The following is a 13,233-nucleotide window of genomic DNA, read 5'->3' as shown; positions in this document are numbered from 1 at the left end:
CCTCTGGCAGCTAAAATGGGCTGTGTGCATTCCTCCCACGCCTTGTTTTCATCCTCCATGGCCTCCTGCAGCTCTCTGCCAGCTGAAACTGGGTCAAAACTGGGCCAAAAGCAGGCAGAAACCAGGCTGGAAAATTGACCAAAAATGGACTGAAAAACAAGCCCAAAACAGGCTGAAAAACAGGCCAAAAGGGGCCAAAAAACAGGCTGAAAACAGGCCATGCAGCTCATTTTCGGCCAGCACAGTGCTGCAGGAGACATCTGTTCCCACCACCACCAGCAGCCCACAGAGGAGAATTACAATGCTGAACCAGCCCTCAAAGAAATCCAATTTGACACCCCTGCCTTAAGGCATTCACTATCACTAGATGCAATTATTGTTTATTGATTTTAATGGCTGAGGGTTCCTTGCTGCTCTCTGAGCTTGCTTGTTTTCTTGCAAACATTTTATTACCCAAATTAGGTAACATCATCAGTGTTAATGCTAACCATTTTAATGGCTTGCAAAAGAACCTATTTCTACAGAGAATAGATCTATGCTCTGTAATCATAGCTGAATGGATGCTATTCTGTTGACCTGTTTCTAATTGTCAGATGTTGGTATCATACATACCGTCCCATACTACCATCTCTTACAGTACTACACAACACAGTATCAACAGATTTCTAGGTTCCAATTTTTAGATTCTATTATATCACATGACCTAAAATGGACACCTAATATCAAAAACGTCATCAAAAAAGCACAACAATGTTCTTTCTGCGCCAACTCAGAAAGCTCAAACTGCTCAAGGAGCTGCTGATACAGTTTTACAGAGGAATCATTGAGTCTATCATCCACACCTCTATAACTGTCTGGTTTGGTTCTCCAACCCAACAGGATAGACACAGACTTCAGAGGATAATTAGGACTGCAGAAAAAACAATTACTACCAACCTCTCTTCCATCGAGGACCTGTGTACTGCACGAATCAAAAAGAGGGCTGTGAAAATATTTACAGACCCCTCACATCCCGGACATAAACTGTTTCAACTCCTTCCCTCAAAATGACGCTATAGAGCACTTCACACCAGAACAACTAGACACAAGGACAGTTTTCCCCCCCCAAATGCCATCACTCTGCCAAAACAAATATTTCCCTCAACACTATCCAACTATTTGCAAAATCTGCACTATTACTATTAACTGTCTTATCACTTATCACCCATCCCCTCCCACTTGTGACTGTATGACTGTAACTTTGTCGCTTGTATCCTTACAATCTATATTGACTGTTTCCTAGTATGATTTGATTGCTTATTGTACCCTATGACTACCATTAAGTGTTGTACCTTATGATTCTTGACTCTTGATGAATGTATCTTTTTTTTTATGTATACTGAGAACATTTGCACCAGGACAAATTCCTTGTGTGTCCGATCACACTTGGCCAATAAAGAATTCTATTCTATTCTATTCTATCAAATAGAATGGGATGGTACTGTTGGTAAACTGTCCCAAAATATATCACTGAAAAAATATACTATTTTATCTTTATATAAAACACAAAGTTGTCCAAAATAACAGGAAAAATGTAATGCTACAAATTAATTATGCTATCTCTGGCCAGTTATTGTGATACTATTCTATTTAAGTTTTAAAGATTTTGAATTAAAGACATTAGAGTGTTAGATTGAACAGCAGAAAATGTAACATTGTTATTAGAACTTATGCAAATGCTAAGAATTGGTACTACAACAAGCTTTTATTTTACAAATAAGTGGAAGAACATAGTAAGGAACATCATACAACTGATAGTTCATGCTTTAAAGAAGGCTCAATGTTTTCTGGACATATTATTCTTTGATATTAGTACAGTCAAGAATTTGCTAAAGTAATGGGATAGGAAAGGGAGTTATTTCTATGCTGAATTTTTAAACTATTCTTGAGGATTTTATTTTACTGGGTTTAATTAATGGAGATGGCTTAGTTTCAAAAGTTGAACAAATATTTGTTAAAATTGTATTTGACTATTCTTTTCTAATTCCAGATGAGGAATTTACTTATTTGTGGTGCAAATAATATTTCTTCTCTGGATAAGGAAAAGCTTGTCAGGTTAATGCTCCTGGCTTCTCCTATTGAAAAAACTATAGTATTCTGCACGTATAGCATTTAGATAAACTCCCACCTCTAACTCACCACCCACCCCCTCTTTTATATAATTCCACTGCTTCTTTTCAATGTACTTGGATAATTCATTGTCTGGTTTAAATCCTGGGTTAGAAGAGGAAGGAGGAAGGAGGGGAAGAGGAAGAAGAAGAGGAAGAGGAGGAAGAAGAAGGTCAAGGATGGCACTTCAGTGGAAATGAGGTACAGTCGGGCTTGCCTCAGAAGTTCAGCCCGCGCACAAGATTCCGCCCCCCTTCCAGTAATGACCGGGCAGGCAAACAGAAGCCAGTTCACACGTCACTGGCACAATCGGTTATAAATAGTGTCCCCAGCCCCTTAACCGTCGATGGTTGCCTCTTGATTGAGCCTCGACGACCCAGCTTCGCACGCTTTGGAGGTGAGCAGGCACTTCCTTGGTGGCTCTCTGTCCACAGCCGAGCACGAAGGTGCAGGCAAGTGGTGAGCGGTGTCCGTCGAGAGGATGGTCCTGCTAGTCCTCCTGGCCTGGCTCTCGCCCTGGCTTTGCCGGGCGGTTGCGGCTCTGCTGCCTGGGTCACCCTGCGAGCCGGTGCGCATTCAGATGTGTCGATATATGCCCTGGAACATGACGCGGATGCCTAATCACTTGCATCACAGCACCCAGGAGAACGCAGTCCTCGCCATCGAGCAGTACCAGGAGCTGGTAGACTTCGGCTGCAGCCCTGTGCTTAGCTTCTTTCTATGCGCTATGTTCGCCCCCATTTGCACCGTGGAATTTCTCCACGACCCCATCAAGCCCTGTAAGTCTCTGTGCCAACGAGCCCGCGACGGCTGTGAGCCCCTCATGAAGAGATACAACCACAGCTGGCCCGAGGGCTTGTCCTGCGAGGAGTTGCCTGTCTATGATCGGGGCGTGTGCATAGCCCCAGAGGCCATCGTTACGGATCTCCCGGCAGGTGAGGCGAAGAAGGCAGGTTAAACTCCAAGCGGTTCCAGGTCAGCCTTATAATCCGGCTTCCCAAGAGAAGCTCTTTTGGCTGGTTGGCTTGGGAGGATATAGCAAGGGAAAGGCGCTGCGGTGGGTGGGATATAGGATGGTCAGGAGCGGAGAGAGTTTCGGGATTCGGGGGAACTTTCCACCAGGGAGAAGTGCCTTAAGGGCCCAGGGACTCTGAGCCCACACCGCTTCGTCCAGCTTTCAGAAGTGCTCGTTCCGAAGGACCGGTCGGGCCCTGGGTCAGCCAGCCCTTGAGATATTCGAGGGAAACCCAACCGGTTATCTGCCTCTAATTGTGGGCTGTAGCTTTTTCAGACAGCTTCAGAATCCACCCCACGATTTCGCCCTGGGTCCAGGCCTCTTTACCGACTAAGGCGAGAGGGGGAACCCACCCCCGCAACCCCTTCTTGCCGCTTACTAGATGGCCAGCTTGTTAGTTCTCTCTCAGATCGGTGCATCTTGTGTGGGGGCAGGGCGGAGGTAAATCTGTGTACACAAGAAGATGGGCTTAGGAGTCGGGTGGAAGCGATAAATCTCTTGAGAGATGAGAGGAAGGCTTTCCCTGTTCGCTCCTGTCTCTTCTTCGCCTTCCAACCTTTCATTGCCTCTTTGGGGTGCCTGTTTTCTCGTTAAGAGGAGATGAAATGGATTGACTTTTCGGAGGACGTGATGCTCCACGAGAAGCCGCTGATCCCAGAGTGCAAGATGCCCAGTAAGTGCCCTTTCTCTCTTCTTATTTCGATTGGGCTCACTTCTGCTTGGGAGTTAGCGGCGATGGAATTTACCTCTTTCTTTTCTTTTGCTTCTAATAAAATGTCTAGATCGCTGCAAATGCAAGAAGGTAAAACCCACGCTGGCGATTTATCTGAACAAAAACTACAGCTATGGTAAGAAAGACCGCAACGGGTGGTGGTGATTACAGATAGGCAAAATCTTTACGATCGCGATTTCCTCATTCTTCCTCCCCTTCCTAGGGAGAATGAAATTCTGGGATTTTCAGCGCGGTGAAATCGGACCCATTAATTATCCATCTAGAGAGTCAGAGTAAAAAACAACGACAAAATAAAATTGTACTGCCTTATTTTTGTATTTTGTTTTAATTTTCTTTAAATTTGGGGTTTCGTTTAACTCTTATATATTTAAGATAGTTCATCTTTGATCAATGGGTTTTTGAGAGGGAAGATGTTTTTAAATCATTTTTTAGGTGGAAATACATAAGGTGGTTGGAAATGAGAAAAAGTATACTATCATGTGAATTTCATACAGAGATGGAGGGGGAGGGTGGGAGGAAGGAAGGACCACATTTCTTTGAAAGGAACAGCCAGTCATAAAAGTATTTTCTCCCTTTAAGCTGACATTTTCCCTTGCTGCTTCCATGTGTGTAACGTCTGCATTATGCATTATTTCAGAGCTAAGGTCAGTTGACTTGTTGCTCCTGTGTTCCAGAAGTGCATTCTGGGAAGACAGAAAAGAGATACACTTTTCTATTGATCATTAGCCAGCCCACTTTGCAACCATTTCTCTTCAATATATATCTTGGGTTCTTTACATGCCTGTCACCTTTTCCCCCACTGCCTTGACACCAATAAGCTTACATTAAGGTATATCAAAGCAGAGATCTACCACTTTATTTAAAAAAAGAAGAGAAAGTGTAGTTGATGTTATGTGCTTTTATACTATTCAATGAAATCTTTCTATAGTCTTGTAAAACTCTTATGCCTATCTGATTACTTGTAACCTTCAATTGGGTGAAACTGCATTGTTAGGGGAACCATTTTTAAATCAGTATATACTAAATCGGGTGTCAAACTCAATTTCTTTGAGGGCCGCATCAGGGTTGCGTTTGAGCTTGGAGGGAGTGGGGCTGGGTAGCCAGGATAGGCATGGCCAGCTCAACATTACTCATTTCCATTTTCAGCTGCAATTGCTTCCTGAAACCCTCTGCTAACAAAAGCAAAACTTGGGGAGACCATGTGTGGCCTTCCTGGGCTCCGTTTTTGTCCATAATGGCCTCTTGCCAGTGAAAATGGAGCTCGGGGACACCATGTGTGGCCTGCCTGGCCTCCATTTTCTGCTGCGATGGCCTCCTGCAACACTCTGTCAGCAAAAATGGAGCCTGGGGAGTATGCATGTGGTCCTCCCGAACTCCATTTTCACTGGCAGAGGCACTGTGGGCTGGTCTTTTGCTGTTTCCAGAGTGGGCCCACAGGCCAGTCCTAAGCACACTGTGGGCTGGATGCAGCCCACAAGCCTTCAGTTTGACACCCTACACTAAATGGGCACATACAGCATGTCTCCAAAATATGGGACTCATAAATTCCCATGGGACTGAAATTTTGCAAAGTTGTAGTTGCTTCAGTTCATCCGTAGTCATGTGATTATCATTTCCAATGCTCCCTAAACAATTCCTGCAAAGAAAGTCAGTGGGAAAGCTAGCAGGAAGTAAGAAGTCACTCTCATTCCCACTACTTTTTTGCACTCCTATGGTCATTCTGTTGATCTTTTTTGATATAAAACTTTTCACAGGTTATCTAGTTATCTTTAATGTAAGACCTCCACTTTTCCTTATCACTGTGTTAAAAAAAAGGGGGTAGGCTGAACTGGAGTTGTTGCTTATTTCCCAGATTCCCTATATGTGTCGATTTCAATCACTCTCCCTTCTCCATGAAGGAAGATACCTGATTACCAAGCAGGTACTTAATTTCATGTCAGTTGTTCCTTTCAAAAGAGCCAACAGTGTTTACAATGCATTTCCCAATTGAAATCATTCCATAGGGCTAAAGCCATTTCTGAGAAAGTTCTGTTTTGCAAATGATCACTTTCCTGTGTCTTAAGCAGTGGCATCAACAGTTGCCACAACATCAGCTGAGACAGATATTCCAGAGTAAAAATGTTGAACTATTTTTAAAGCAGATCACCATTACCTTGCATCTGGTCCTCAAACTGCTTTTTAAAATTTCCAATTTTTGCTAGTGCAAACAACTGTCTGGTTTATAGTTTGGCTTATAGGGAAGTGTTAGTAAGGAAACAAATTCAAATACTTATCTTGTAAATACTGGTAGGTCTAAGCAAATGCTTGTGCTGTTTATAACAACTTTCAGTTGGAGTCTCTGCTTAAACAATTACGTTATACTTTTTTATGACTAGAAAAACAGCTCCCTACATGTTGGTTCTGGAAATCTCATTTGTTTTCAAAAATACTTATCCTTCATTTATGTAAACAACAGTTTCACATAAATATTAGTTTTGTTTAGTACAGATTAGATGTACAGTACTTTAATGGCTTTTCCTGCCTGCCTGAATATAATAGAAAAAAGAAAAAAGAGGACATACTGGTGGGCTCACAACATGATCATAACATTCTCTCTGATGAATGTATTAGAAAAATTTTATACATGTTTCTCAGATGTAGGTTTCGGTATGTTACTCTGTACTTACTCTGCATTATTTTGCTTCTTGCAGTTATTCATGCTAAAATAAAGAGTGTGGAGAGAAGAAGTTGCAATGAAATAACCACAATGGTTGATGTGAAAAATGTTTTGAAATCTTTGACTCCAGTTCCTCGTGCTCTAATTCCTCTGTATACGAATTCTTCTTGCCAGTGTCCACCTCTTCTGCCAAATCAAGTTGTACTCATTATGTGCTATGAATGGCACACTAGGTAAGTGATGATAAAACAACAAGGAAGCCATATTAAGATGCATACCACCAATATTTTCTACTGATCATATACAGCAAACTGTATTCATTACTAGTTTGAGATTTTCAGCAAAATGAATGCATATAACTTTGGAGACAAGACATCAGAAAACCTACATAGAAATAGCACTTAGACTTATATACCGCTTTATAGTGCTTTACAGCCCTCTCTAAGTGGTTTACAGAGTTAGCATATTGCCCCCAACAATTTGGGTCCTCATTTTACCCACCTTGGAAAGATGGAAGGCTGAGTCAACCTTGGAGCCTAGTGGGATTTGAACTGCCAAATTGTAGGCAGTTGGCTGCAAAAGTAGCTTGCAGAACTGCACTGTAACCAAAGCACCACAGAGACTCCTACACATATTGTAGAAGCTACAGAGCAGGACTTGTTGAGGCCTAGATTCAAAACTTTTTTCAACAGATCATTTCAAATCAGTTTATAAGGCTGCACTGGTAATAATGCCTTATCATAAGCCCTGAGCAGCTGTCTGTCAGCATCTAGCATGAAGTATTGTGATCCAAATACCACATTCATAGGTGTGAGTGCATTAATGCTTAAGAAAGATGATAGTAACAAATAGAAAAGATGTATTTTGAAAAGTTAAGAAAAGGTTAAACTTCTGAGTTTTGATTCTGAAAGAAGTGGGAAAGGGGGGAAATGGCAGAGGGCTCATAAAGTAATAAGCACAATGTTGGTTAATCTTGAGATATTTTAGATATCAATACAAAAGGGTGAATGTTTCCAAAATTAAGTTTAGGAATGAAAATGGATTAGAAAGAGTTCTACATTTCATGAAACAAATTTGCCAGTGATGTTTCCAAAGGTCTTTGAGGTTTTAATTTTATGTGTTTTGTCAAAAGATTTGAAAAAAGCAGTAAAAACAAAATACTGAGTTTCCCATTGAACTCAGCCATATATAAACAGATATTGAGTTACAGTGGCTTTTAAAAATGTAAAAAGTAACGGTCATTTACTTGGAAAAGTGCTGAAAGAAATGCCACATTCTTGTTTCTATCACAATTTCTCTTTTTGTGATTACATTGTGGGTCTTGGTCTTGGATTAAAGGATGTGGAAACCTTAAGTTGAACCAGGGCCATTGGAGCAGGACTTAGGTTGCATGTTTTTTGTGTTGTAAAATAGAAACCTTTAAAAAATGTTTTCAAGAACTGCACAAGCAAATCAGCATGTTACCCAGATGAACATATAGATGAAGGTTGAATTATCCAATCATGAGTCAACCTAATAGGATATATACAAGCCCATTGATCTTTCCGAAACTGGCATTCTCCAACCATGTTCACTAATTGGAAATACTGGGTATAATTTATACTCTTAATACATTTTGCATACAATAGGATGAGAAAGATTAAAAGCATTCCTTGATAGATTAAGGACTGTGTTTCACTTTGTTAAATAAACAATAGCACAGCAACTCTTTTTGGATTGTATAACAGCCTAGCAACTTAGAACAAAAAGGAAAATTTTGCTTGAGCCAAACAGTGATGATGGAATATGTTATAAAACACTGACCTTTCACTGCTGTGGGGAGATTCATAGCAAACCTGATTTCACATGTCTGCTGGGTCAGAAATAACATGAATCTCCAAATAATACTATTTTATAATTTTGGACTAGAATCTAATCCAGCCTCAATTTTTGGATCCCAATAGATACCTGATAAACTAATCAATTCACTCTAAATGATTTCTGGAATCAATTTCCAGTAGACAGTATCCATCCATGAAGTAAACTAATACTTTTAGAATAATTCTATGTATCATTGATCTATACTATATATATCCTATATTATTGTTACTACAATTTTTAATACAATATAAAACTACACATATTGATGTTTTTCATAGATATTGCTTTAATGATTTCCTTTTTGTAAATTGTTTTGGAAGAAAGGCTAACATCTTTGAACAATGCAGTATATAAATATATATTTTTATTTCGCCATACTATATTTATGGTGAGAAACATTGCTAAAGAGAAATTAAAAGAGTAAGTCCCAGTGACAGTATCCAAAGCCTTAAAAATTATACAATTCTCCATTAATTGTAGAGAAAGTAGTTCCAAGGCTGGTGAGAGTGATGCTCTGAAAGTCTTTTATTGTTACATTGATGAAAAGTCTTGCCATTTTTTTTAGCTGACTACTGATTATCTGACACTAAAAGCAAAACATGCATGGACTATGCACATATCAATTGAGATCTTGGATCTCCAGGTTCTAAAGCTCTCTCATTTCCCATTACAAGAACAGAATTTGCATCACTCAAGAGGTGGTATAATGCTTTTCCCCATTAACATTAGTGTTAAGGCATTAAGAAAAGAACAGTTTTTTAGCCATAAACCATCAAGGCACTCTATTTTGCCTGCCATTCACTCCTCTTGCTTTGAAATCAAAAGTCATACAAAATAGGAATAGATGAAGAGTCCTGATAAATCTGGTTTTTAAAAAAAACAGCCCAGTTTTCTGGGTTATATGTGATCACCAAATGCAGCAGCAGTCCCCAACCTTTGCAGCTTGGTGGCCCGGTGGGGCGAGAAGAGAAATGGGCCATACAGCAATGGGATAATGTGCATGTGCATGTGTGTGCAGCTCAACTTGTGTGAGCAGCAAGTTGGTGCATATGTGCATGTGTGTGCAGCTCAACTTGTGTAAATTGAGCTGCATGGGTGTGTGCACATGTGCTGGCCTGCCACTTGCATGGCCTGGTTGCAAATAATCCATGGCTCAGTAGTGAGTCACAGCCCAGGGATTGGGGATCCCTAAATACTTGCAAGTTTGTCACAGGAACATTTTCTTTCTTCTTTTCCACAGCAACTGGTATTAAACACATTAAGCTATAAAATAATATTGATATGTAAGGTAATGTAAGCAGCCAACCAATGGTAAGTTATCCACTATCAAGTTGGCTAGTACAGGTAGTCCTTGATTTACAATAGTTCATTTAGTGACCATTCAAAGTTACAATGGCACTGAAAAAAGTGATTATGACCATTTTTCACACTTACAGTACAACCAGGGGTCAGATTCAGCCAGTTCGGGCTGGTTAGGGTGAACCATATGTTAAATTTACATCTGGTTTGCCAAACCAGTAATTGAATCGACTGGCTGGCCCCGTCCATCCCTCTCCTCCCCTTCCAGGAGTCTCCATGTGGCCTGTCTCCACAGGGTTCACGCAGAGTCTCTGGGAAAATGGCCCTCCTGGAAGTTCAAGAAGTCCAGGAACAGGCCTGTTTCCTACTTTCAGAGGGCCTCCAGAGCCCAGGGGAGGCCATTTTCATCCTCCCAGAGGTCCAAGGAAGTTCCAGACTCTGGAAGGCAAAAAATGGCCCTCCCGGAAGTTCCGGTAGGCCTCGCCCACCATGGCCACACCACTTAGCAACTGGGCAAAGAACCGGTTGTTGGGATTTTTGAATCCCACCCCTGCTTATAACCATTGCAGCATCCCCATGATCATATGATAAGAATGCAGACTCATAACAACTGACTCATATTTATGGATGATTGAAGTATCCAGGGGTCATGTGATCATCTTTTGTAACCTTTTGACAAGTTAAGTCAATTGGGAAGCCACATTCATTTAACAAATATGTTACTAACTTAACAACTGCAGCCATTCACTTAATATCTATGACAAGACAGGGTATAAAATGGGGCAAAAACTCATTTAACAAATGTCTCACTTAGCAACATAAATTTTGGGCTCAATTGTGATCGTAATTCAAGGACTACCTGTACAATTTAAAGGTATCTAAACTATTGGTAATAAATCTCATGTCCAAAATGGGATGAAGATTGTATACATTTCTATACTGAATTTTTTAGTTATGCAATTATTTTAGGTTGATGCTTCTTGATGAGTGCTCAGTGGAAAAGTGGAAGGTTCCATTAAGCAAAAGGTTTCAGGTAAGAACAGATTCCTATAAGCATGTAGAATGGATGGGATGTACAATAGCAAGAAGTATGCTAGCCTATATCCCAGGGTCAAAGTAAGCTAGAATAAAGAAATACAAATTCTCGTAGAATTAAAACAAATCATTCATCTGTGATATTACATAATTAGAAAAATAGATAGCATTCTGGAATGATGTATAAGTATTTTCAACATTGGATACTGTTATTGTTATGCTTAGTGCCTTAGTTAAGCGCATGTCTACAAGAAGCCATACTAGGAGCATATTTGCATAAGTCCTGTTAGCATACAAGTTAGCGGTTTTCTTGTTATGAACACAATACTAAAGTTTACCATTCTGCACCACAGGATTTCAGGCTGAGATATTGAAATGACCACTTCCTTAGCAGGCTGATCCAACTCTTTTTCCAAGTGTTCTGTGGATTTTCTTTTCTTTTTGTATTTAATTATTTATATTTCCGAAATTTCTCTCCAAAATCACTTTGCACATATATTAGCAGAAAAAACAAAAGTTTAAAAGCCATTTTTACCTCCACTAAGCAATATGTTTTTAGAAAAACTATTAGAGTTTTAACCCTAAATGTGATGACCCGGGGCGTGATACAAAAATAACCAAGTCACAAAAATAGAATAAAGTCCCTTTAATGCCTCCAACTTGGTCCCAATGTCCAATTATCCTTGGCTGGATATCAAACTCTTAAAGAAAACAGTTTACGGAGGGAGTAAATGCAGTCCGCACCCAAAGTAAAATTAATTAGAAATAAAAACCCAACACCAACCACACTGAAGGAATTACTACAGCAGGCAAGGATGATTAATTGCAGACTTCTACCAGATAATGCAGCAATCACAGTTGGGAGGAAGCCAAAACACAGATAAGCTCCGACAAGAATAATGCACTCTTTGCTCCAGTAACTTTGCCATGCACAGCTTGTCCTTTTAAACAGTCCTCCCAGCTGCAGCCCATGAAGGGGATCAGGGCCCCTTCCTCCCCAGTAGACCACGCCACTCATGTTTCTTCCTTATCTGCTCCTCCCTGTGTGCCCTAGGATGAAGAGAGGATGCGCCTTGGTCTTCCTCTGAATGCCCATCTGGCCTGTGCCCTTCCCCAGTTTCCTCCACAACCACTGGAGCCCCACTCCCACTCCCTGTCTACTGTTCCATCTCTCCCTCAGAGCCAGATTCCAACAAGGGCATAACACTAAGTCATATTGTCACCCCTACCCAGCCCATATACAAGATTTTAATGAACAGAAAGAACAAATGGTGTATTTAAAATATATATTGTAGAAGTGTTCGCTAGATCTAATCACTGATATAAAATATTATTTTAAAAGAAAAACTGGATAAGTTAAAGGTTAATACATATTGTACTACAATGGATATGCATGGCATGTTTTTTTTAACACAAGTTAGAACACTTGAATGTAGAACAAATTATCATCTGACTGGGAGCCTGATATACCTTTATAAGAAAAAAAATGCATAAAGATGCCATATAAACCATCTTTCACAAATGTGCTATTCTCCTGCCTTCAGCCAAGAAGAAAAAGTTGCTCATTCCTGCCTGGTAGGATCAGCTCTGCTCTCTAGTTTTCTTTTTGTCCAACCAGCTATAAGAACTGTGTTCCAGAAGCTTGATTTTTCAAAGCATCCACTGCCAAGTGTTGCTAAGTTAAGCATTTCTATAAGAACAGGAAAGTGGAAATGATTTTGTTTAATAGTTTGGAATTTAATTCATTTTTTTCTAACAAGTTAACAGGGTTATTTTCAGTGCTTCATTGATAGTGAATATCTATGAGAAGATGAAGGAATGGCTTCCAGTGCAACCAAAGTTTTCTGAATGCTAACATTATTTTACATTATGTTTCCTAGCGATGGGAACAGAGACTCCAAGAACAGAAACTACAAGCAGCCTCTAATAGAAACCTGAATCCCAGAAACTCTGGCCACATTGGGATACCAAAACAAAACTTAAAGAAAGGCAATCCTGTGCTCACCAATTCCAAGAAGATCAATAAACTCAGAAATCACCAGAAAGAAATTAATTCTAAAAAAATATGAGTTTCACCTTTTCATTCCCCCTGGAGCAAAGCCAACAAGCTGGTAGGACAAGCACATGATTTGTTGAACTCCACAATCTAAAATTTCATTTTTATTTTGTAAAATAAATAAAAGCACATACAGTTTTGCACTAAAATGAGAGAGTTGATGATGCAGCCTACATTTAGCATTGCAAATCATAGCTGATCAACAAGTGTCTAGGTTAGTAGCTCTTTGATTTAAATATGCCAGTATGCTTCTAATGCTAAGAATAATTTTACATATCAGCCGCAGCAGAAGAGCAGTATCTTACTTTGGCATTTCTCCAGCATTTTATAATAATGCTAGCAAAAAGAGAGTCTTTATCTAATATCTTGAAGAGTGTAGGAATGAGATACTATGCATTTCTCTTGTACTTCATCCTATCTTCATTCCACAG

General features: G+C 40.0%; 1 protein-coding gene across 1 annotated transcript; it reads left to right on the top strand.

The window, feature by feature from the left end:
- The first annotated feature begins 2,493 nt into the window (after positions 1-2,493).
- On the top strand, positions 2,494-12,951 carry SFRP4 (secreted frizzled related protein 4). The gene is made up of 6 exons (XM_026674822.2): positions 2,494-3,083; positions 3,759-3,836; positions 3,946-4,011; positions 6,587-6,785; positions 10,681-10,744; positions 12,627-12,951. The coding sequence occupies exons 1-6, from the start codon at positions 2,630-2,632 to the stop codon at positions 12,813-12,815; spliced, it is 1,050 nt and encodes a 349-aa protein (XP_026530607.1). The 5' UTR covers positions 2,494-2,629; the 3' UTR covers positions 12,816-12,951.
- Positions 12,952-13,233: the final 282 nt, after the last annotated feature.

Source organism: Notechis scutatus, chromosome Z, assembly GCF_049901735.1.
Source record: "Notechis scutatus isolate UNSWTSFEM ecotype Mainland chromosome Z, rNotScu1.2, whole genome shotgun sequence".
Lineage (NCBI taxonomy): Eukaryota > Metazoa > Chordata > Lepidosauria > Squamata > Elapidae > Notechis > Notechis scutatus.
Note: the sequence above shows the minus strand (reverse complement) of the source record. Positions and strands in the feature narration are given on the sequence as shown.

Coding starts and splice junctions, on each gene's coding strand:
- SFRP4 (XM_026674822.2), top strand. CDS start 2,630: ATGGTCCTGCTAGTCCTCCTGGCCTGGCTCTCGCCCTGGCTTTGCCGG. Junction 3,084..3,758: donor CGTTACGGATCTCCCGGCAG/GTGAGGCGAAGA, acceptor TTTCTCGTTAAG/AGGAGATGAAATGGATTGAC. Junction 10,745..12,626: donor CATTAAGCAAAAGGTTTCAG/GTAAGAACAGAT, acceptor TATGTTTCCTAG/CGATGGGAACAGAGACTCCA.